Source organism: Prenolepis imparis, unplaced genomic scaffold, assembly GCF_030444845.1.
Source record: "Prenolepis imparis isolate NDT839.2.m4 unplaced genomic scaffold, iyPreImpa1.0 SCAF_9, whole genome shotgun sequence".
In the NCBI taxonomy this organism is placed as follows: Eukaryota; Metazoa; Arthropoda; class Insecta; order Hymenoptera; family Formicidae; genus Prenolepis; species Prenolepis imparis.
The window spans coordinates 7,225,815-7,249,205 of NW_028141167.1; the positions used below are offsets into that span (position 1 = coordinate 7,225,815).

Sequence of the window (23,391 nt, forward strand, 5' to 3'; positions counted from 1 at the left end):
TTGCCCACTCTTTTAAATTTGCAATATATATTTTGCTATATACGTTAATAAAGATAAATTATTTTATTTTATTTTTTGATAAATCATGGTGATGCGATCTTCAATGTAACTGCACGCTCAAAACTCGGTACACAAAACTTTAATTCCAAGTATCGATTACGGGCTGCTTCTACCTGTTGCCGCAATAGTATTGCACATGACCACAATAATACACAATAATACGTGGATAAAGACTAGCTTGCGCATTACGTTCAATGTCTGCGCACGCGCTGACCTTTACTACTATGTACGACAGCGAAGGGATAGCTCAGTAAACAAACTACCTTCGTCAGAAAATCATGGGACACGACCCCATAAATAATCCCGGCACCATTGCGTCCACGTACTTGGTCGACAACGAATATAGTATCCAGATAATACGTTGGATTCTCAAGGCGATTAATCTATGGCCACGATCTACCGACATTTCGATCATCGAAAAGGCCTATTCCAAATTTTTGATATTCGTATGCTATTTTCTGATGATCGCCACCCTGATACCGAGCGGTCTGAGTATCTTTCTGGAGTCGCAGGAGACCTTCGAGGTCAAGTTACGTAGCATCGGTCCGCTCACCTTCTGGTTCATGGCGATAGTAAATTATTCCTGTCTTTTAATGCACGTCGATGACATACGCAGCTGCGTGAAGCATGTGAAGACGGACTGGCAACTCGTCAAAAATATTGAAGATCGGCAAGAAATGCTGAGAAACGCCAAGATAGGTAGACTCATCGCTGGTTTCTGCGCCGTGTTTATGTACAGCGGTGTGTTTTCGTATAATGTTGCCCGAGGTTTCTCCAAGGATATTTTATACGTGGGTAACAGCAGTGTGGTGGTTCGCGCATTACCTTATCCCTTCTATAGCAAGATCTTAAATGCGCACTTCAGTCCAGCGTACGAGTTCGTGTTCTTTCTACAGTGCTTTTCGACCTTCGTCGTCAACTCCGTCACAGTCGCTGCATGCGGCCTCGCGGCAGTTTTCGTGATGCATGCGTGTGGCCAACTGAGAATTTTAATGTTTTGGCTGGAAGATCTCGTGGATGGACAAAATGAAAAAAGAAATTCTATGAGACAAAGATTCGCCATCATCGTGGAGCATCATCTGAGAGTGTTGAGGTAAGCTATTATTTTTATTTTTTGTTGTACACATGATATTTTCTGATATTTTGCGTCTCAATCACTATAATTCTAAAGTATAATAATAAAAAATAAATATAAGAAAATTTTTTCAATGCAAATTTTATGCATAATTTACAATCGAACAAACTTATTACAAGATTATTACGATAGATTGTGATTACAGCCTTGTATCTCGTACAGAAAAAATTACGAATATAATATGTCTCATAGAATTAGTCGGATGTACGATGCATATATGTCTTTTAGGATATTATTGCATTATGGTATGTGTATATTTCGGAATATATGTAGAGTATTTTCTCATTTTTATTTCATTATTTATTTTCTTCGTTTAATTGTATATATTCCTAATGTTATTCTAGGATTGGGTTCAAGATAATAAACAGAATATTATTTCATATTGTATAATATTAACTTCGGTTACTTTTAATATTTTTATATTTTGTTTCATCGGAGAGATCCTTTCCGAACAGGTAATATGTTAAACTGAAAATAAGAATAAAAAATTTTATACTATAATAAAAAAGAAATTGTGCCATATAGTTTAAAATCTAAAAGTCTAGTAAAATTTATTAAAATGAAGGATTGCTGGTTTCTTTAATTGCATTATAACAGGTATATAAAACGGCCTTTAATAGGGCGGACAAATTGGTAAATCTGCTTATATGACGAATTGGTATCTCTTGCCTGGAAAAACGGCCCTCGGACTCGTTTTAATAATTTTAAGATCCAACAATTCCCTTAAAATTACTGCCGGAAACATTGTTCAACTCTCATTTTCTACTTTCGGTGATGTAAGTGATGCAAAGATACATTTTTCATACCTATATATGTATATATGTAATTTATATTCCGAAAAAAGTATCTGCATAATTCTAATGTATCATGTGTATGTTATGTTATTATGTGACATTTATTTATTTATGCATATTATTACATATTTTTTATATAATATTTAAATATTTAAAAATAATTTTTCAAAAAGTAACGAGTCTTTTTAAGTAAATGTGCAATTTCTAACTATTTCAGGTAATTAAATCTGCATTAGCATATTTAAACATACTTCGGACATTGATTACATAAATAATAATATAATCATAACGTGAGGAAAATAAACCATGCAATATATAGACAATGTATCATAAAATAACATGTAGATATCTAATAAATTTACTATGTAATATTTTTCTATTTTAAATAAGCACATATTATCCGATACATAAGTTATAAACTAACAAAAAATATCACCTTCTAATATTCTCATTTAGCAAAAATCTACGCAAATTTGCAATATAACTTTTAGGTCTCAAATATATTTAATATAATCAATTTTCTGAAAACTACGTTCTGCAAAATCTTGCAGAATAAAAAAATACATGTTATTCAGCCATTTATTAATTATTAATTATTAATTATAATTTCTCTCACCAATCATTTATAATTACATCTCACAATTTTATAACAAAAAATGTGATATAAATCTTACTTCCAGGTTTAAAAGCGCATCAATAATACATATATTTAAATATGCTTTGAAAACTCTTTAATATTTTAATATTAAGAGATTCTTTAATAATTTAATATTTTAATATTAAAGAGTTTAATATAAATAAATAATTAATATAAATAATTTTTCAAAATTGACTTTATACACTGCAAAAAAAATTGTTCACTAAACCTTTCAACTAAATTACTATTTTGTTAATTGAACATATATTAGTATTTAAGTTAAATATACGTTGTGTTAGATTTAATATATTATATTTAATTTAAATATTTCTATATGTTCAATTAACAAAATAATATTTAGTTGAAACATTTAGTCAATTTAACAAATTTCTTTTCAGTGTAGAGATATATTATTATTATACTCACTAAATATGAGAGAATTTTCTTTTAGAATTTACCTTGAAAATCATGGTAATCGTGGGACAATATGGTGTGGAAAGAATTTTATGAAAATTTCTCTGATTAATATTTATCACAATAAAAATAATAATATCTATCACAATAAAATATAAAACATGTTTAATTAATTTTACTAAACTGCATAGTAAAATTAATCAAACATGTTTTATATTTTATTGTAATAGATATTATTATTTTTATTGTGATAAATATTAATCAGAGAAATTCTCATAAAATTCTTTCCATATTGTCCCACGATTACCATGATTTTCAGAGTAAATTCTAAGAGAAAATTCTTTCTGTGTATAGAAGTATTTTTTGTTTATTAAAATAAATCAAGCCTCACTGTTGTTATTATATAACTTTTTCGTTGAATATATGATTACATTACATAATTCTAACCATTAATATACCACAATTTCAAGAAATATCTTTGTCAATCTTTCAGAGAGAAGTGTGTCTTACACTTGCTATACTTACTATGATCGTATATACAGTGTAAGAGACGTGAAACAGAAAATCGTCTGATTATAGCAGAAAATATGAAGCAGGAAACAAAACCTGGCATACACATTACGCATTCTCCCTCGATCATAAATAATACCCTCAGAACTCTATTTGATGAAACTTCCTCTGTATCCCCTCAAGAGGACTTGCATGCAGCACGCAAGAAGTTGCAGAAATTAGAACCTATTAAAATCTCATCAATAATAAAATGGCCAGGTAGGAAGGATCAATTGCGTTTATACACGGACGCACGAGTGTCCAGAGGTGGATTGAAAACGCACATGCGCACCCCGTGATCAGTCCGTTCGCGCTCAGTTCATTGCGTGCATCGTTACGATTTAGATAGCCATTTACCATGTACAATCATTCAAAGTCTCACGAGTCCGCGATAGACGGTTGGAACTATAGCATCCAGTTCAACCGCTGGTTCCTGAAACCGATCGGCGCGTGGCCTCTGACACTTTGCGAAACCACGATGGAGAAAATCGGCTGTGTGATCTTGTCGATGATCAGCTGTTTCCTCATATGTTTCCTGCTTGTCCCGTGCACTCTCGGCACCATTTTGGTAGATAACGATCTGGACACCAAAATTAGAATGATTGGTCCAATTAGTTTCTTTCTGATGGCCGTGGCAAAGCAATACATCCTCATCGCTCGCAGCGAACGTATCACCGAATGCATCGAACACATCCGCGCGGACTGGGATCGAGTCAGGCTAGGTCATGAGAAAGACCGGGAAGTCATGTTGGACAATGCCAAATTCGGCAGATGGCTTTCTTTCGTCAGCGCGGCCTTTATGTACTCCGCTGGCTTCTTTTATACCACGCTGATGCCGCTGTGCGCGAAGAGAACGGAGATAATCGATAACGAGACGGTGAGATTGCTGTCCTTCCCGATCTATCGCGGCCTCCTCGATCCACGGACCACTCCATCTTTTGAAATCGCTCAGTTCACGCAGACTCTAGCCGGTTACGCCATTTATACGCTCACCATCGGTGTCTGCAGTCTGGCCGCGGTATTCGTCATGCACGCTTGCGGTCAATTCCGGATTCTCATGCTAAAGCTAGAGAATCTTGCGGACGGAAAGGAAAGAAAGAGCACCAGCGGAAAGACGCCCGACGAAAGACTCAGCGACATCGTGAAATATCATATCAGGATACTAAGGTAACATGCATGTTAATTTTCGTATTAACGTTATCTTATAATCGCGACTCAAACTTGAAGAAGAATATGCACAAGCACAAGAGAATTAAATTAAACAAATAAAAATCCATCTTATACAAGATATAAAATAATATAAAATTAAAAAAAATTATTATGAAATAAAATAGAAGAAAAGATTCTGTTTTTTTGTGTACAGTTTTCACGTAACTTACAGTTTTATAACTCGCACCGAAGAATTATTGAACGAGATTTTCTTCGTGGATGTAGTGGGATGCACACTCAATATATGTTTTTTGGGATTTAATATGATGACGGTACGAAATATAATCGCGAGAAATATTTTAAGTACATAGGTAACATAATATAAAACGCTTTATATAACAGTTTCGCATTCATGACATTTTGATGTTAGCCTTCTAGGAATGGGAACATCGTGAAACTTTAGGAACGATGACATTTTGTTCGTTACTCATATCCTTCACGTTCAATATATTTATTCTTTGTTATATTGGAGAACTCCTTGTCGAACAGGTACTTTATACTTAAACTATAATTACACCATACTTTGTATTTAGTACAAAACGTTATTTAATATTTGCCATTCAAATTAAAATGCGACAGTCATCTGAGAATCTTAGAACTGGTAAAAATTAATTTAATTAAATTAATTAAATTTAATTTGTCCGATTAATTTATCATTAATTCTCTCAACTGAGAGAATGCTTAATTATTATTAATTATATATTATATTATTTATTATATATTATATACATTTATATATAATATTATAATTAAATATATTAATTATATATTACATAATATTAATTGTATATTATATTAAATTTATTAAATTTGGAAGATTTTATATGAAAGAATCCAAATATTTCGTTATATCATAAAAGCCTAATGTGATATAAATAAATGCGCAAATTCTTCAAGAAATTGTTTTCTATAGAGAGCAATAACCAAATTTTTTAACAGTGTACACAAGTTGGAACAAAATCTTACATGATAAATTGGTATTATTTACCAAGTAAAGATGCGCTCGGTTTAACATTAGTAATGGCCATGTCCAATGTCACGATTAAACTTACAGCAGGAAAATTTATGGAGTTATCTTTGGCCAGTTTTTGCAGCGTGAGTAGATAATAGTAGAACTATTTATTTTCTTGCGCGCATAAAATAATGCAAGACAACAAATATTTCAGATTGTAAAGGCAGCCATGGCTTACCTGAATTTACTTCGTACTTTTTACGTCTGATAATGGCATTATTGTTACCAAATGTATAACATTAACGCTAAAATATAGAATTAATAAAAATTAGATCTATGTTAGCATATCAATACTCGTCAATAAATCATGTTGGGTCAATTATAATTTACGTAAAGATAAGCTGAAAATAAATAAAAATAAATTTAGGAAATTGATTAACAAGATTAAAACTGTGTGAATTTAAAATTAATTACATTCAATAAAATATAATATAGATCGTGTTAGATGTTGTGAGATTGTACGGCAATTCAACGCACATACTTATTCTTTAACTGTGATACTTTCAACACTGCGTTACGCACTACGGAAATATTGGAAACGCATATATCCGCGGAACTATGTTAGAACTCGTCGCGAACTTCGCGTCCCTACGCACTTTCAGTCATCATCGAACCCTCGGACATGCGATGATCAGGAAAGGGGATAACCCCTCGCATACGCATGTATCTCCTCACTTTACGTTACACATGATAGACATAAATTGTACGTGCACGCGATCGCGGAATCATTATTCCCCGCGCTTGCGTCGCCTCGCGGATACGTCGTGACGCCGCCGTCTGCGTGTTTCAGTCGACATTTGCACCCTACAGACAGCATGCGTGATCGATCTCGACTTCCGGATAAGATATCTAATGTACATTACGAGAATGATATACATTACACTATGCAGCTATGCCGTTGGATTCTGAAACCGATCGGCATCTGGCATCTGATTTATGGCCGTCCGTCGCAATACGAGAAACTGCTTTCGATAATTTTGATCTTCGCATGCTTTTCCGTCTTGTGCTTCGTGCTCGTTCCTTCCGGTCCGTATACTCTACTTCGCGAGAAAGATATCAATGTTAAACTCAAGCTTTTCGGTCCGGTCGGCTTCTGTCTAACTTCCGCAATAAAGTACTGTTTTCTCGGAATGCGCGGTACGGCGATTGGAAGATGCATTGAGCATGTCGAACACGACTGGCAAGTGATTCAATATCAGGATCATCGTAAAATGATGCTGAGAAACGCATTGGTGGGCCGCAGACTCACCACGTTGTGCGTGATCTTTCTTTACACCGGTGGAATGTCTTATCATACGATTATGCCGCTGTTGGCCAAAATGCAGACAAACAACAACTACACGAATAGACCGTTGGTTTATCCCGGTTACGATATTTACTTCGATCCTCAGACAAGTCCCGCTTACGAGATCGTGTTTTTCCTCCATTGTCTATCTGCTCTGATCCAGTATAGCGTCACGACAGCGACTTGTAGTTTGGCAGCGATTTTCGTGACACATGCGTGCGGACAAGTGCAGATATTAATGACGCTGTTGGACGACTTGGTCGAGGGTAAAAGAAACAAGAATACCACCGTGGACAAGCGTTTGACTCTAATAACGAGACATCATGTGCGAGTGCTGAGGTGAGATGGAAAAAGTTCCAGAATAATTTCCATGACGCGTGCTTTTAGATTTTCGGGTAGATTCATGGCGCGTTTCTAGATTTACGGCCGACGTGGAGGAAGTTTTACGTGAAATATGCTTGATGGAACTGGTAGCCGCAACTTTGATTATATGTTTACTCGAGTACTATTGCATGATGGTAAGAAAAATATAGTAATCAATGCCATATGTTAGTGACACATTTTTTCTCTTCATTCAAATAATTTCTTATTTTCAAAATCATAATGCTGATGGATTAAAAATATTTTTCTTTTTTATATTGATAAATAATAAATATATATTTGTCTTCTAAGGAATGGGAAAATAGCGACGCCGTAGCAATCTTAACGTATTTTATTCTACTGATATCTTTATCGTTCAATATTTTAATATTTTGTTATATCGGCGAGCTCATCGTAGAAGAGGTATCACTTATCTATAATAATATTCTTAAGAATAAGTATTATTTCTTTCTTCTTTAAACATGTCTAATTTGTGAGTATACAAATTACAAACTACAATGTGTAGTATAAAATATTAGTGCAAAGTATTAATTTACATTTTCATTAGTATAGCAAAATTGCTTCAGCCGCGTATGAAGTTAATTGGTACGATTTACCTGGCCATAAGGCTCTCGATCTCGTATTGATCATCACAATGTCTCATTATCCGCCCAAGCTTACGGCTGGCAAGTTCTGCGATTTATCCCTGAATACTTTTAGCACTGTAAGTTTCATATAAATAATTATTTTATTAATACTTCAATAATTATTATAATTTATTTTTAATCTTGGGAGCTCCCCCCCGCCCCCCTCATAAGGACATAGTGTGACACAGAGTATCATTCTATCTTTGTTGTTCACTGGTATTAAAAGAAGATAGAATGATACTCTGTGTCACACACTGTGTTCTTGTTGGAAAGTTCCCCATATTTTTTGTAAAAAGATTATATGTCCGGGATATTAAAAACATATTTTATATTTTTAGTTATTATTATCACATTAATATTTTCATATGTTTCTAAAACTTATACTGTTTTCAGGTACTTAAAACATCCGTGGTGTATTTAAATTTACTTCGGACAGTTACACAATAAAATTTTTTACATTTTTTATCAGTTCCTAGTAACAAAAATTTATAGAAAAAATTTGCTATAAATATTTTTTTCTCCCAACAAATATAGAAAATATAGAAAATTATAATACATTAATATCACACATGATACGTCCCATTAATCTATTATTTAATCAACTATAAAATATTTAAAATATTAATAATAGTATATAAAATTATAATATTATCATTATATCTATAATTAAATGTATGTAGCAAAAAATATATATTATATTCAAAAAATAGAGATTATATATATATATATATATATATATATATAAAATTAGAAAATATACACACATTGCAATTGTATTTTAAAGGATAAATGCAGGATAATATTATATCGTATGTAGATTGTATAGATTTCAGAAAACGCTTGACTTATAACGATAAGTTTCGCATTTGAAAGACTTATGGATTAAATGCGTGCAACTATGTTCTAACTAGTCATGAACTTTACATCTCTTTGTGCACTCATACATTACGCACCCTCGGACGAGCAATGACTGTAGAAAAGTCAATCGTCTACGTATGTATGGTTCATCACACATGACAGACATGAAACGCACGTGGAATCATTATTCCCCGCGCTTGCGTCGCGTCGCGAACATCAGGACGTCGCCGTATGCGAGTTTCAGTCTTCGTTACACCTTGCGAGCGACAGCATGCGCGATCGATCTCAACTTCCAGAATCCATGGTCGAACCCATGGTCGGGCACAATGTAAATTACGAGCACGACATAAATTACACTATGCAGCTGTGTCGATGGGTCCTGAAACCGATCGGTATCTGGCACTTCATCAACGGTCATGCATCGCGGAATGAAAAGCTCATCTCCATAGCACTGATCGTCACGTGCTTATCTGCTCTGTGCTTCGTCCTAATACCTTCCGGACTGTACACTTTGTTCTACACGAATGACATCAACGTCAAAGTCAAGCTCTTCGGTCCGGTCGGTTTCTGTCTGACTTCCACGATCAAGTATTGTTATCTCGGTGCGCGCAGTGCCGCGTTCGGAAGATGCATTCGTGTAGTCGAAAACGACTGGCAAACCGTTCAATATCAAGCTCATCGCGAAATGATGCTGAAGAACGCGCTGGTGGGCCGCAAACTCACCATATTATGCGCACTCTTCCTTTATACCGGAGGATTGTCCTATCATACGATCATGCCGTTATCTTCTAGGCAAGTCAGCGAGAACTTTACGTACAGACCGCTCACCTATCCTGGTTACAACATTTTTTTCGATCCTCAAGTCAGTCCAGTTTACGAGATTGTATTTTGCATTCATTGTCTGTTTGCGCTAATCACGTATAACATCACGACGGCGGCGTGCAGTTTGGCAGCGATTTTTGTGACACACGCGTGCGGACAAATACAGATATTAATGATGCTATTGGGCAACCTGGTCGATGGAAAAAAGAGCAAGGATACCACTGTGGAGAAACGTCTAGCCGCTATAGCGAAACATCATGTGAAAATACTGAAGTGAGTAAAAAATACACAGATTATCTAAATCGCTAATGGACCACGTTTTTAATTTCATGGATAGATACGTAATACACTTCTAGATTTTCCGCCAATGTGGAGGAAGTGCTACGTGAAATATGTTTAATGGAATTAGTGGCTTCCACTTTGACTATATGCTTACTCGAATACTACTGCTTAACGGTAAAGATAATATCATGATAATAGAGATCATTATCACAATTATTATTATTTCATTAGTTTTGTCGAATTTTCTGATAATTATATTTTCTTATAGTTAAACGATTTTTTACTTTCTTAGGAATGGGAAAATAGTGACGCTGCAGCTATTTTAACCTATTTTATTCTATTAATTTCTTTTACGTTTAATACTCTAATATTTTGTTATATCGGAGAACTCCTTGTGGAACAGGTAAATCTTTATATCTTTAAAAATAAGATAATTCCTCACGGATTTACTTCTAATTTTTACAATGAATGCGTCGCTCTAGTTTAAGAAATTGTTATATAAAGAATTATAAATTTCATTATTGCTATATACTTTTAAAACATTTGTAAAAAATAATGTATTTTAATTATTTATTTTATTTTAATTTATCTTACTTAAATTCTTGTGCAAAAATAGTGTCATTGGTCATCATATGTAAATACAAACATATATGGCACAATTTAAAAAAATCAATAATAACGTTTATAATTATATTTTAATATAATGTTGGACATTAGAGGTAATATATCTATATTAATCTTTTACATTTTCATCAGTACAGCAAAATTGGTTCAGCCGTCTATAACATCAATTGGTATGATTTACCCGGAAATAAAGCTCTTAGTCTCGTATTGATCATCACAATGTCTCATTATCCACCTAAACTTACAGCTGGCAAGATTTTCGATTTATCTATTTATACATTTGGTGCCGTAAGTTCTTTGCCGAAATTATAATATTGAAATTATTATGTGTAAAAAAAAAAACATAATTATTAACTTATTCTTATATATTCTTATATACATATATTCTTTTCTCTTTTAAAAACAAGATATAATTTTAAAGTATGCTTTTATATTCGATGTCATCTTATTATTTTTATAATATTAAAACTTTTATTACTCTTTCAGGTACTTAAAACGTCCGTGGTATATTTAAATATGCTTCGGACAGTTACTACATAAAAAATTTTTATATTTTTTATTATAGTTCCTAATAGTAAAAGAATTTGCTATAAATATATTTTTTGCTCTTAACAGATATTATAAATATATACATATATAGAAGACAGATATATATATCAAATAAACTAATAGATATATGTATATATATCATATCGATCTTTATTATTTGATCATATTATTTGAAAATATCTAAAATATTAATATTAATAAATAAACTTTATCATTATAATAAAATGTGCATAGCAAAAAATATATAATATATTTAAAAATATAATTACTACATCATATATATGTGTAAAAGATTAATAAATACAAATACTGCACTTCTATTTTGAAATATAAAATGCATAATTCAAACGTATGTATAATAATAATTGTGTACATAATATTTTAGAAATAACAAACTTGCACAATTTTAAGCGCTTGAAACTAAAATTACGCAATATATGCGTGCAATTATGTCAGAACTGGTTATGAATTTCGATCTGTTTGCACTCGCATGTTATAGAACAAACCCTTAAACGATCAATGATCGTGGGAAAATCAATCGCTTGCTAATATTCAATTGATCACATATAATAAATATGAAACACGCGATTTTGAAATCATTACCCTCGTTCTTGCGTCGCATCAAGAAATTATCGTACACGTGTTTCTTCGTTGAATTTTCGAGCGACAGCAAAGATCTCGATTTCTAGAATTGACGTCTAAAATGGAGAAATGTCTAAACGTGATAGTTAAACATCGTGTACTAGTATTACATAATAAATAGAAAATTGTAAAAATTGTCTAGATAGATCATATAACGCGTTTTCAGATTTTTGAATAAATATATAACGCACTTCTAGATTTTCGGCCAATGTGGAGAAAATGCTACGCGAAATATACTTAATGGAATTAATTGTATCTATTTTGATCATATGCTTATTACTTGAATATTATTGCTTAATGATAAAAAGGATATATCATCGTAACAAGGCTAACCTTGTAATAGAATAATCGTAATGAGAATATATCATTATAAGGTCTCGATAATATAATAGTTTTCTTTTAGGTCATAAAGTTTGTCTATCACTGAACAACTTTTCGTCACATTTTATGGTAACTATGTTTATCTTCCTAAGAATGACCGAATAATAACGTCAGTTGACCTATTTAATTTTATTGATTATTTTTAATATTCTCTTTAATATTCCGATAATTTGTTATATTAGCACACACACACACACACACACGCAAATTCCTAGAATATTTTATATTAGAATAGATACTCTTCATAATGTTTTTGAGAATAAAAAAAATTTTTATGGACTTATTTTTAACATTGTGTTCGTTACTCTAATTCAAAAAATTGTTATGCAAGAGATTATAATTTTTATTATTGCTATATATTTTTAAAATTTTAATTTTTTAATGCATTTTATTTAGCTATTATATTCTTATGCAAAAATAATATTGATTATCTACGCTTGAATATACATATGTGATATGATTTAAAAATTTACAATATATTTTCAAAAACACCTCAGTACAGCTTTATACATTACAAGAAATATGAATATATCTATGTTAATCTTTTGCATTTTTATTAATAAAATGTAAAAATAAATAATCAATAAAATGGAATAGATCAAGATAGCGTCATTATTCTGTCATTGCTAAAAAAAAAAAAAAAAAAAACTTTTGATGTACTGATCATTACGATGGCTCAATATTTGCCTAAACTTACAGCTGGTAAAATTTGTCGTTTATATATAAAGATATTTGGCCACGTAAGTTCATTTCTTAACTATTGCACTAAAAACATAATTAATAATTTATACATATGTTTTTTCCTCTTTTTAAAAACAACATACACCATATTAAAATAAGAACAAGAAGAAAGAAAATTCGCGAAACGTTTACAACACTCAGCTTTCAATTAGCATTTCAATTTTATTTATGAATATTTTATATTAGAACCTCCTACTTTAATTTTACATATCTTTCATATACGTATACAGAATTCATTCAGTTCTTATGTCATGTTCTTAATTGTATCTCATATAAAAAGAGAGAGAGAGTGCTTACCTAATTTAAACAAAAAAAACTAAGACACACTGTTAAAATTTCTCTTTCACATTTAAAATCATATACTTTATCCCGCATATGTCAGTCAAGAAATATTTGACAAATCGAAATAATACAATTATTTGTGTTGATGCGGAGCAACTATGGTTACAAGGGAAGATATGAAACTAAAGCTATACATCTCTCCGACAAAATCGATTGTTCAAACATATACAATCCTTCTCTCTTTCTTATAACGTATAGTTGAAAGTATTGCATTGTATTTGCGGCGGTCATGCGCAAATTTTCTACTGTCACTATAATCGATAGGATGCGCTCAGTCATTCGCGCGCCTTCGTTACGACAGCATGAGTAAGATCCCGATGTGGCCCAATGCGAACCACGAGAAAGACGTGATCGACACACTGATATGGAACCAATGGCTATTGCGAGTTCTTGGTATCTGGCCACTAGTCTATCCGAATACCACGAAGATCGAAAAGATCTTAGCGATGTTCTCGTTCGCATTTTGCTGGACTGTGCTCAGTTTATTCCTGATACTAACGAGCATATACACTTTTACGGACCGAAGTGTTATGGGGGAGAAAATAAAGATGCTAGGGCCACTGGGTTACGTGTTCTTTTCTATGCTAAAATACTTTTTCCTGATAATACGTCATAAGAGCTTTCGGCGATGCGTTAAAATTCTCACTAAGGATTGGCGCATGGTTCAAGATGGGTACCATCGGGAAATTATGCTAAGAGACGCGGAAAAGGGCCACCTATTATCCAAATTTTGTATAGTGTTTATGTATTGCGGTGGTCTCTCCTACAACACGATAATGCCGTTCTTATCACAAAGACCTGATATCGAGCAGAATATTACCGTCCGACCGATGGCCTATCTCGGCTTTGATATTCTATTCGACTTGCAATTAATGCCAGTTTACGTGTTCGCATTTTGCTTGCAATGCTTCACCGGCGTTGTCATGTTTAATATCACTACGTCGGTCTGCTGCTTAGCGGCCATGTTCGTGGCCCATGCATGCGGGCAGATCGACATAGTGTTAGCACGCGTGAAAAATCTTGTCAAAGTGGAATGCAGTCGTGTAAAGTTTGAACAATGCATGGCAATCATTGTGCAACATCACGTGCGAGCATTAAGGTAAGTACTCTCTGACTTACTACCTGTTGCATTTTCAGAAGAGAATTACCTGCATATTTCGACAATGACATCTGTACGAGAAAATACAAAATCTAGTTTATTAAAAAAAAAATTATACACTCAAAAATTTGTCAAAAATATTTTTAATCGATAAAAGATTAAAGGATTTCTCTCCATATTAAACAATTTACTAAAAATTAAATTTAAAAAAAGTTAAAATCTTGTAGATTTTCAGCCAGCATCGAGGATACTTTTCGCGAGATATGTCTTATCGAGATGGTGGGAACGACGTTGATAATGTGTTTGGTAGAATATTCTCTGATAACGGTAATTTTATACATTTCAAAAAGTTACGTTTTAAAATTAATGTCGAAATTTAGTACTGCGTCCTTAATATTTTCCGATATAATGTATGACTCGATACTGCATCATATTCACAGGAATGGAACAATAGCGACAATATAGCAATTTTCACATACTTTTTCCTATTTGTTTCATTCGTCTTTAACATCTTTATATTCTGCTACATCGGTGAACTACTAATGGAGCAGGTACTAATATTTGCATTTTTTATATCAAATTGAATTAATTAGTAGTATTTAATTCTGCTTGATTCTGTATATTATACTCTATTTAAATAACATATACACAATCCATGTGTAATTTTCATAAATAAATAAAATTAGATATATATAGTGTAGCAAAGTTGGGCCTACATCATATAAGATTGAATGGTATAATTTACCGGGAAAAGCCGCTCTTGATCTTATGTTGATGATCACTATGTCTCGTCATCCGACACAAATTACCGCTGGAAAATTAATAAGTCTTTCCTTTACTAATTTTGGTAATGTAAGTACAATCCATATCATATCATATATTTAAAACAAAAATATAATTAATGCATTCTAAGAAATAAATAATTAATTTTAAGCAAATAAAATTTACAGTCGATACAATAATATTTTTGGTATTGCGTTTTTATAGGTTCTAAAAACCTCAGTTGTATATTTAAATTTACTTCAAACTGCCGTTTAATAAATGAAGAAGTAACATGCAATTTAAATCATTTTTAAAAATAAAGCAATTTACAATAAATAAAGACTGTTTTAAAAATATGTACGCATGTTAAATAAAAATTATTTAATGCATAAATAACATGTATGAAAAATTAATATAAATCTTAAAATTAAGAAGACACTAGAAATGATGTAGACGTTTCACTTTTACCTATGTACTTTTTGAAAATAAAAGACAGGCAATGTACATTCATATTCTCATTATATTTTCTAGCAAAACATAATAAAATTCAATTTTTAAACATTAAGAAATTTTTAAAGTTCTAATAATTTATTTATTATTAAAACATAAGAGAAGTGGCATTTTTCTTTTATGAAAAACATTATTTTACTTTTAATTATATTCTATCATTCAATTTAATATTCAATTTAAAATAAAAGTCAAGAAAAAATACGCAGAGAATGCTGTCCTTTTTGCATAAATAATAATTGCAACAATACTCTCGACAAAATTGATGATGAGAATACATATATAATACCCTTTTTACTTATCATGTTTTATCGAAAGTATTTACAACAATTATGTGTCATATAACGCAATTTTTTAATGCCATTTTATTTTATATTGCAGCAAATTTTTTATCTTATACTTAAATATCAAATTGCATTCTTAACAAAAATAACCAATATGTAATAGAAATGAATTTTTCAGTTTGTTACCTCTGTGACACAATAAATGCTGTAATATTCGAGATCACAATGTTAATCGCGTACAATTAATTCAGACAGACTGTTGCAACTGCAAGAAGGTATTACAAAGTAAGCACAAGCCGAAGCGCAAGCGCATGTCCGGTGACCTTGCAATCGATGCTGCGCGTCCGGCTCGTGTAGTTTTCGACAAACCTTGTCATCGTGAACATGCCAAGTGCACGAGACGAACACGACTCCTGCTATCAGCGAGACATTCAAAATATTTTCAAGCTGAATAACTGGATTTTAGGCTCGATCGGCATCTGGCCAGTCTCGATTTGTGGTATCGGACGACATGCGTCCAAGATTGTGATCGCGATCTGCAATCTCGCGTTTAGCTTCGCGTTAGTACCGTGTGCCTTGCATATTATCTACGACGAAAAGGACGTCATTATGAGACTGAAGCTATGCGGCCTGCTGGCCTTCTGTCTTACTGCAATGACAAAATACTGCATCCTCTGCATACGTCGCCCTAAAATACTGCAGTGTATCGAATACGTGAAGAGTGACTGGTGGCAGGTTGGTGTTGATGTTAACATAAAGTATCAATGCGCAGAATTCATAACGACGTATTAAGAACAGGGCTTGAGTTCATGTGTGAATTAATTTTAATTAGAACATACGTATAATTAAATAATTATATATCTTTCGAATACATATATAATATTTCTTGTCAATTAAAAAGTGTGTCCATTTCATGCAATTTTATTGTAATGTAATATAATTGTTATATAAATATAATATAAAGTAATAGAAGCAGAATATGTAATTAATTAAATTCTTTTTGCAATAAATTTGGATGTTCGATTTACAGAGAGAAAGACAATTGCTATATTAGTAAATAGTAATTCCTTATTTGATGATAAGTAAATATTATTGGCAATATTGTGACAGGTGACATTCAGCTCTGATCGCGAAGTGATGCTAAAATACGCTGCCCTTGGTCGCAATCTAACAATTATCGGAGCATCATTCATGTACACCGCCGGCATTATTTATTACATGATTCTGATTCCGTTCTTTTCTGAGCACAAAATCAATAATCAAACCGTCAGACCGCTAGTGTATCCGGTTTATAGTGAATTTCGCCAGTCGCAAATTAGCCCAATATACGAAATTGTATATGTAGCTCACTGCATGTGCGGATATACGATATACTCGGTGACAGCTGGTGCATGCGGACTTGCCGCCTTATTCACCACTCACGCATGCGGCCAGATCGAAATGATCGTATCGCGATTGGAAGATCTCCTAGATGGTGAAAGGTTCAAGCAAGATCGAAAAATTCATCAACGAATCGCTGCCATCGTGAAGGATCACGTTCGAATAGTAAAGTAAGATTTTGAAATAACAATTTATTAATATTCGTAATAATTCACTAATAAAAAAATTTGAGATAAAAAATTCAATAATTTGCAGCTTAAATTATAAATAATAAAAAATTATATATATACATATACATATAAAAATACAATATATATTTTTTTAAATGTTTAAAAGTAATAAATTCTCATATATAGCACTCTGTAACATATTCGTCATAAACATAATCAATTTAGCGAAAAAATGGTTCTAATAACGAAATGAAAAAGTTAACATTATTGCAAAATATTTTGTTCATATAATTTGCTTAATTTTTATCATTTCATAGTATAATGAATGTAATACAGTGGCAAATGTGCAACAGGTGGTCTCAAGAAATCTACAATACGTTAACATGTTCTGTTTTGTGTCAGACAACATAGGCTATAAGCATGAGATATTATACATATATCGTATAGTTGTATGTATATACTACGTACTTATACTGTTTAGCAGTTTAAACAGTAAGAAATGATTGAAGCAATACGTTTATTTTTTTCGTATAAACTAGAGTAAATTATTTCAGGTTTGCGAGTGTTGTGGAAGAAGTTTTACAAGAAGTATGTTTAGTAGAATTTTCTAGTTCTGTATGCACGATATGTTTGCTCGAATACTACTGTATAGTGGTGCGCTAATGTATATACATATATACAATATATAAAAAAGATAACTAATATAAAAAATCCATATAAAATTATATTTCTTATTTACATTTTAATAGGATTGGCAACAAAATAATAAACTTAGTTTAGCGACTTATTTTCTGCTCTTTGTTTCATTCTGCTTCAATGTATATATATTATGCTATATCGGCGATCTTCTAATGGAAAAAGTACATCTTTGTTTTTTGCAATGCAATGCTTAATTTCAAATATATGTGTTTAATTATTTACGGTTAATGTTTTAGAGCGGTCAAATTGGATATATATGCTATATGATTAATTGGTATCAATTATCGCCAAAAGCAGCTCGCAATCTTATATTAATAATCGCTATGGCGAGTCATCCCATAAAAATCAGTGCTGGTAGAATGGTAGATTTATCATTATCAACTTTTGGAAATGTATGTATGTGTGTGTATGAGATATAGATAATATATTTACGAGACATTATATAATCTTAATTTCGAATCTAAAATTGCTCTTCAAGTTCAAAATAAGATAATTATATGGAAAACAAATTGATATTCTAAACATTATTTTATACCTTTTGCATAATCATCTAATAATTTATTTTTATATTTAGCAATTTTGATATTTAGATAAAATTGCAAAAAATTAAATTATGACTGAAAAAAGTATCATATTATTTTATAATATAATTATTCTAGGTGTTGAAAACTAGCGTGGCATACCTGAGCTTCCTGCGAACGTTAGTGATGTAAATATAATCGAATTATGTGACATATATAAGAAAGAAATATATAGAAATTATGTGATATATATAAAGCAATTATTTAAAATTTTATAGCTTAGTTATTTAGAGCGTAGAATTTTTTAATACATAAAATATTACGTTAAAAGATATCTAAAAATTGTTTTCTTTCTTTTTTATTTTTATTAATTTGGTTTTATTTAACTTAGTGTCTCTCTTTTATTAATTGTTGTGTTGTATACAACTATGTAGATTCTCCTAAAATTTTGATTTTCTTCTTACATAACTTGCATTAACAAGGTTTTTAACTTTGACACTTCAATTAGACAAAAATCACAAACATTTTTCCAAATTTTATCACAATGTTTTTTACATTTACTTATTATATTTCTTAAATGAACAATAAACATTTTATAAACTGAAGCAGAACGACGAATGTCCATTTAGAGTCGTCGAAATGAAATATACTTTGCATGACTACTTCCCTGTTTTAATAACATGCACGCAATATCTCAGACAATCGGTAGACGAAAGGATGCTTGCAACGCAAGCGCAAGCGCACGACTTTGCAATCAATGTCGACGCGCGTCCGCCTTGTCCAGTCTTAAACGAAACTTGTCATTGTGAACATGCCAAGTGCACATCGCGATGAACCCGCAGTATCGCACAACTTTAGCTATCAGCAAGATATTCGATACATTTTCAAAATAAATAGCTGGATCCTGGGCTCGCTCGGTATTTGGCCAGTAGCAATCCGGGGAATCGGGCAACATACATCTAAAATTGCGATCGCGCTCTGTAATCTCGTATTAACCTTCGCGATAGTGCCCTGCGCCCTGCATATCGTTTATGACGAGAAAGATATCACTATGAAACTTAAATTATTCGGTTTACTGGCATTTTGTCTTACTGCCATGACGAAGTACTGCATTCTCGCGATACGTCGCCCTAAGATACTACGCTGCATCGAATACGTGAAGAGCGATTGGTGGCAGGTCGGTGTTATGTTTAATTGACAAAACATATTGCATTCATGTGTGAAATTCATTATAAAGTATTGAAAAATTTTGAATAATAAAATACACGAATAAAATAATATTTTAAAATAGTTCTCGATTCTCTCGAACTAATTATTGTTGTAAGTTATATCTCTTACTGTTATTTAAAATGATAACGTTATTTCGTGCAATATATTATAGTATAGTGACTGTTATATTTAAATAATAATAGTGAACAGTAACAATTGAATGTACGATCAAAAATTGAAGTTTTTTTCTCTATCTACATTGTAGCTAGATTTTCTATTTAAAAGGGAAAAGTAATCGCTAAAAATTGAAATTAGTAATAATTTCTTTTGTCTATTGATAAATAAAAGTGTTGACAATACTGCGACAGGTGACATTTAGAAGTGATCGTAAAACGATGCTGAAATATGCTGCCACTGGTCGCAATTTAACGATAATCGGCGCATCTTTCATGTACACTGCCGGGATCATTTATCACATGATTCTGCCATTCTGTACCGAGCATAAACTTAACAATCAAACCATCAGACCACTCGTGTATCCGGTTTACAGTAAATTTTACCAGTCTCAAATTAGCCCAATATACGAAATTGTGTATATAGCTCATTGCATGTGCGGATACACCATATATTCAGTGACTGCTGGTGCGTGCGGATTGACCGCCCTATTTGCTACTCATGCATGTGGACAAATTCAAATGGTTATGTCGAGATTAGAAGATCTCTTAGATGGTGAAAAATTCAAGCAAGGCCCGAATGTTCATCAACGAATTGCTGCCATCGTGAAAAATCATGTTCGAGTAGTAAGGTAATATTTAAAAATAATAATTTATTTAATATAAATATGATATATCTATGTTATTTAATATAAACATGATATGTTAATAAATTATTATTTTAAATAAATAATAAATAAAAATAATAACTTATTAACGTATAATGTAAAATAATTCAAGCAGAAAATTAAAAACTAAAAATAAAAAATTTAATAATTTATGTAGTCTAAATTATAAATAATAAAAATGTATTTTACAATATTTAATGACAAATTAATACTATTTTGTTCTCGGGTAGAGAAATTTTCTTTTACCACTCATTAATATAATTATATATAATAATTTAGCAAAGAAATTGTGATTTAATCAATTTAATCTTACAACGAAAAAGTTATTATATAATAACATTGTTGTATATGCTCGATGATAAAGTCCAATTAATTTTTATTCATTTTATTGTATGACGGATATAATAAAGAGACAAATGCAACAGGTGTTTTTAACGAGCAGCCAATACGTTTTGTAGGCAGTTCTGTTTCGTGTCTGATACTAAGCATGCGCTATTTCATATCCTTTTACACATATACTATTTATAATGTAATGTGCTAAATATATAGTTATATTGAAGTAAGAATGAATGGAATAATGCATTTAAATTATTTTAAGTTTCTCCGTGCAAAACAGAGTGACTAACTTATTCCAGATTTGCGGCCGTTGTAGAGGAAGTTTTACAAGAAGTGTGTTTAGTGGAATTCAGTAGTTCTGTATGCACGATATGTCTACTCGAATACTATTGTATACTGGTGCGCTAATATGTGATATTTAAAAAAAAGTTACTATTAAAAGATAATTACATTTTCTATCTACAATTTAACAGGATTGGCAACAAGATGATAGAATTGGTCTAACAACTTATACTTTGCTCCTTGTTTCATTTTGTTTTAATGTATATATATTGTGTTATATCGGTGAGCTTCTTATGGAAAAGGTATATCTTTGTTTGTTTAATCATGCAATGCTTAATTTCTATTGCATGTTGAGTAAGTGTTGTGGTTGATTTGTTTGCAGAGCAGTCAAATTGGATCAATATGCTATATGATAAATTGGTATCAATTATCGCCAAAATCAGCTCGCAGTCTTATATTAATGATCGCCATGGCCAGCCATCCCATAAGAATCAGTGCCGGTAAAATGGTAGACCTATCATTATTAACTTTTGGAAATGTGAGGCACTTTAAATAATATTTATGCATTATGATTCTAGTTTAAAATCTATATACATCTTCAAATTTAAAATAATAAAATAAAAATACTATAAAAAGTAATATTTTAAAAATTATTTAAATAACAGAATTATTTAACTGAAATAAAAATTATTATGTACCTTTGCAATAATTTTTGTTTCAGTTAAATAATTCTGTTATTTAAATAATTTTTAAAATATTCGTAGCAGTAATTTCATTCTTTCTCATTTAGTAACTTTAATTTAAATAAAATTGCAAAAAAGAAATAAATAACTAAAAAAAATTATTTGAGTGTAATTTTTTTTAGGTATTAAAAACCAGTGTAGCATATCTGAGCTTCCTACGGACATTAGTAATGTAAGATGATTAAAATTATAACACAAAGGTATACAAAGAGATTATTTTGAATTTAATGTGACTTACTTATTCGCAACATGTAGAAAATATCTTGATATATAAATATATAATATTATATAGAATAACATATGTTATTATTATTTGATGTTTACATCCCTCTACTTTCTTTCCCTAATTACATATAATAATTCTCATTGAACGATTCACATATCAAATTTCAATCGTTCTTTTTTATTTTTATATAAAAAATGCAATCAAGTAATTTAATCTTGATCCATTTTCTAATTTAAAAAATTATTTTATAAGTAAACAGATTTCCTTTTATTATTTCTTAAACAATTAAATTCAAGTAAATTGTGCGAAACAGTAGAAGTATTTGTTAAAAATTAAAAAGGACAAATTGAAGATTACCAAATTGATAAATTGCGATTTCTTATTTATCGATAAATAAAAATTAGTGGCAATATTATGACAGATGATGTTCAGATCTGATCACGAATAGATGCTGAAGTATGCTGCTGGCGATCATAATCTAACGATAATCATATCAATTATATGCATACACTTTCATTTATTATTTGATTTTGCCGTTCCAAACACAAAATCAACAATTAAACTGTTAAACCGCTCGTATTTCCAGTTCAAAGTAAATTTAAATCCCAAATTAGTATACAAAATTATATATGTAGCTAAAGGAATGTAATAGAACAAGTGTAACAGGTGGTCCCTTATGAAGTAGGCGGTACCGATGCGTATCAAACGATGCGCAGACTGTAAGCACATGCGCTGTATACTAGTCTATAATGATGTTAGATATATATTTATACTATATAGAGACGCCACTGAATTTTTTTAACTAGTGCAACAAACGTAGCTTTCTCAGGTCACGTGTGAACCAGTAAAAAAAAAATAATATTACGGGAAAATCTATTTCTTTCTAATATAATATATTATATATTTTTATTTAGTAAAGAGACGTCGAAGCATTAGCAAATCACATAAGAATTTTGTCGCAAGGAAGAATAACATCACTATGCTTTATG

At 31.3% G+C, this 23,391-nt stretch overlaps 7 protein-coding genes and 1 pseudogene across 9 annotated transcripts in view; 7 read left to right on the plus strand and 1 right to left on the minus strand.

The window, feature by feature from the left end:
* LOC145940582 (uncharacterized) overlaps nt 1-23,391 on the minus strand; it is a 65,752-nt gene that overhangs the window by 26,521 nt on the left and 15,840 nt on the right. The gene's annotated exons all lie outside the window — the stretch shown is intronic.
* Nucleotides 139-2,260, plus strand: LOC145940871 (odorant receptor 4-like). Its single transcript, XM_083046506.1, has 6 exons — nt 139-851; nt 957-1,153; nt 1,341-1,440; nt 1,540-1,650; nt 1,816-1,971; nt 2,207-2,260. The coding sequence occupies exons 1-6, from the start codon at nt 339-341 to the stop codon at nt 2,258-2,260; spliced, it is 1,131 nt and encodes a 376-aa protein (XP_082902632.1). The 5' UTR covers nt 139-338.
* Nucleotides 3,564-6,106, plus strand: LOC145940588 (odorant receptor 82a-like). The gene is made up of 5 exons (XM_083045913.1): nt 3,564-4,756; nt 4,971-5,070; nt 5,177-5,287; nt 5,738-5,893; nt 5,965-6,106. The coding sequence occupies exons 1-5, from the start codon at nt 3,948-3,950 to the stop codon at nt 6,016-6,018; spliced, it is 1,230 nt and encodes a 409-aa protein (XP_082902039.1). The 5' UTR covers nt 3,564-3,947; the 3' UTR covers nt 6,019-6,106.
* On the plus strand, nt 6,626-8,549 carry LOC145940578 (odorant receptor 4-like). Its single transcript, XM_083045903.1, has 5 exons — nt 6,626-7,434; nt 7,514-7,613; nt 7,768-7,878; nt 8,024-8,179; nt 8,496-8,549. The coding sequence occupies exons 1-5, from the start codon at nt 6,626-6,628 to the stop codon at nt 8,547-8,549; spliced, it is 1,230 nt and encodes a 409-aa protein (XP_082902029.1).
* Nucleotides 9,220-11,228, plus strand: LOC145940569 (odorant receptor 13a-like). Its single transcript, XM_083045896.1, has 5 exons — nt 9,220-10,055; nt 10,139-10,238; nt 10,357-10,467; nt 10,821-10,976; nt 11,175-11,228. Exons 1-5 carry the CDS (start codon nt 9,232-9,234, stop codon nt 11,226-11,228), a joined length of 1,245 nt encoding a protein of 414 aa, XP_082902022.1. The 5' UTR covers nt 9,220-9,231.
* On the plus strand, nt 13,634-15,353 carry LOC145940575 (odorant receptor 70a-like). Its single transcript, XM_083045901.1, has 4 exons — nt 13,634-14,442; nt 14,670-14,769; nt 14,883-14,993; nt 15,139-15,353. The coding sequence occupies exons 1-4, from the start codon at nt 13,646-13,648 to the stop codon at nt 15,325-15,327; spliced, it is 1,197 nt and encodes a 398-aa protein (XP_082902027.1). The 5' UTR covers nt 13,634-13,645; the 3' UTR covers nt 15,328-15,353.
* Nucleotides 16,202-19,105, plus strand: LOC145940589 (odorant receptor 10-like; annotated as a pseudogene). Its single transcript, XR_014426046.1, has 6 exons — nt 16,202-16,730; nt 17,106-17,545; nt 18,100-18,199; nt 18,295-18,405; nt 18,481-18,636; nt 18,904-19,105. The product of XR_014426046.1 is annotated as an odorant receptor 10-like (transcript).
* LOC145940566 (odorant receptor 4-like) lies at nt 19,233-22,436 on the plus strand. 2 transcript variants are annotated; one of them, XM_083045886.1, is made up of 6 exons: nt 19,233-19,942; nt 20,343-20,779; nt 21,451-21,550; nt 21,625-21,735; nt 21,821-21,971; nt 22,299-22,436. In XM_083045886.1, the coding sequence occupies exons 1-5, from the start codon at nt 19,577-19,579 to the stop codon at nt 21,935-21,937; spliced, it is 1,131 nt and encodes a 376-aa protein (XP_082902012.1). In that variant the 5' UTR covers nt 19,233-19,576; the 3' UTR covers nt 21,938-21,971; nt 22,299-22,436. The 2 variants fall into 2 exon arrangements, with proteins under 2 accessions (XP_082902012.1, XP_082902010.1); XM_083045884.1 differs by having other exon boundaries at nt 19,237-19,942; nt 21,816-21,971.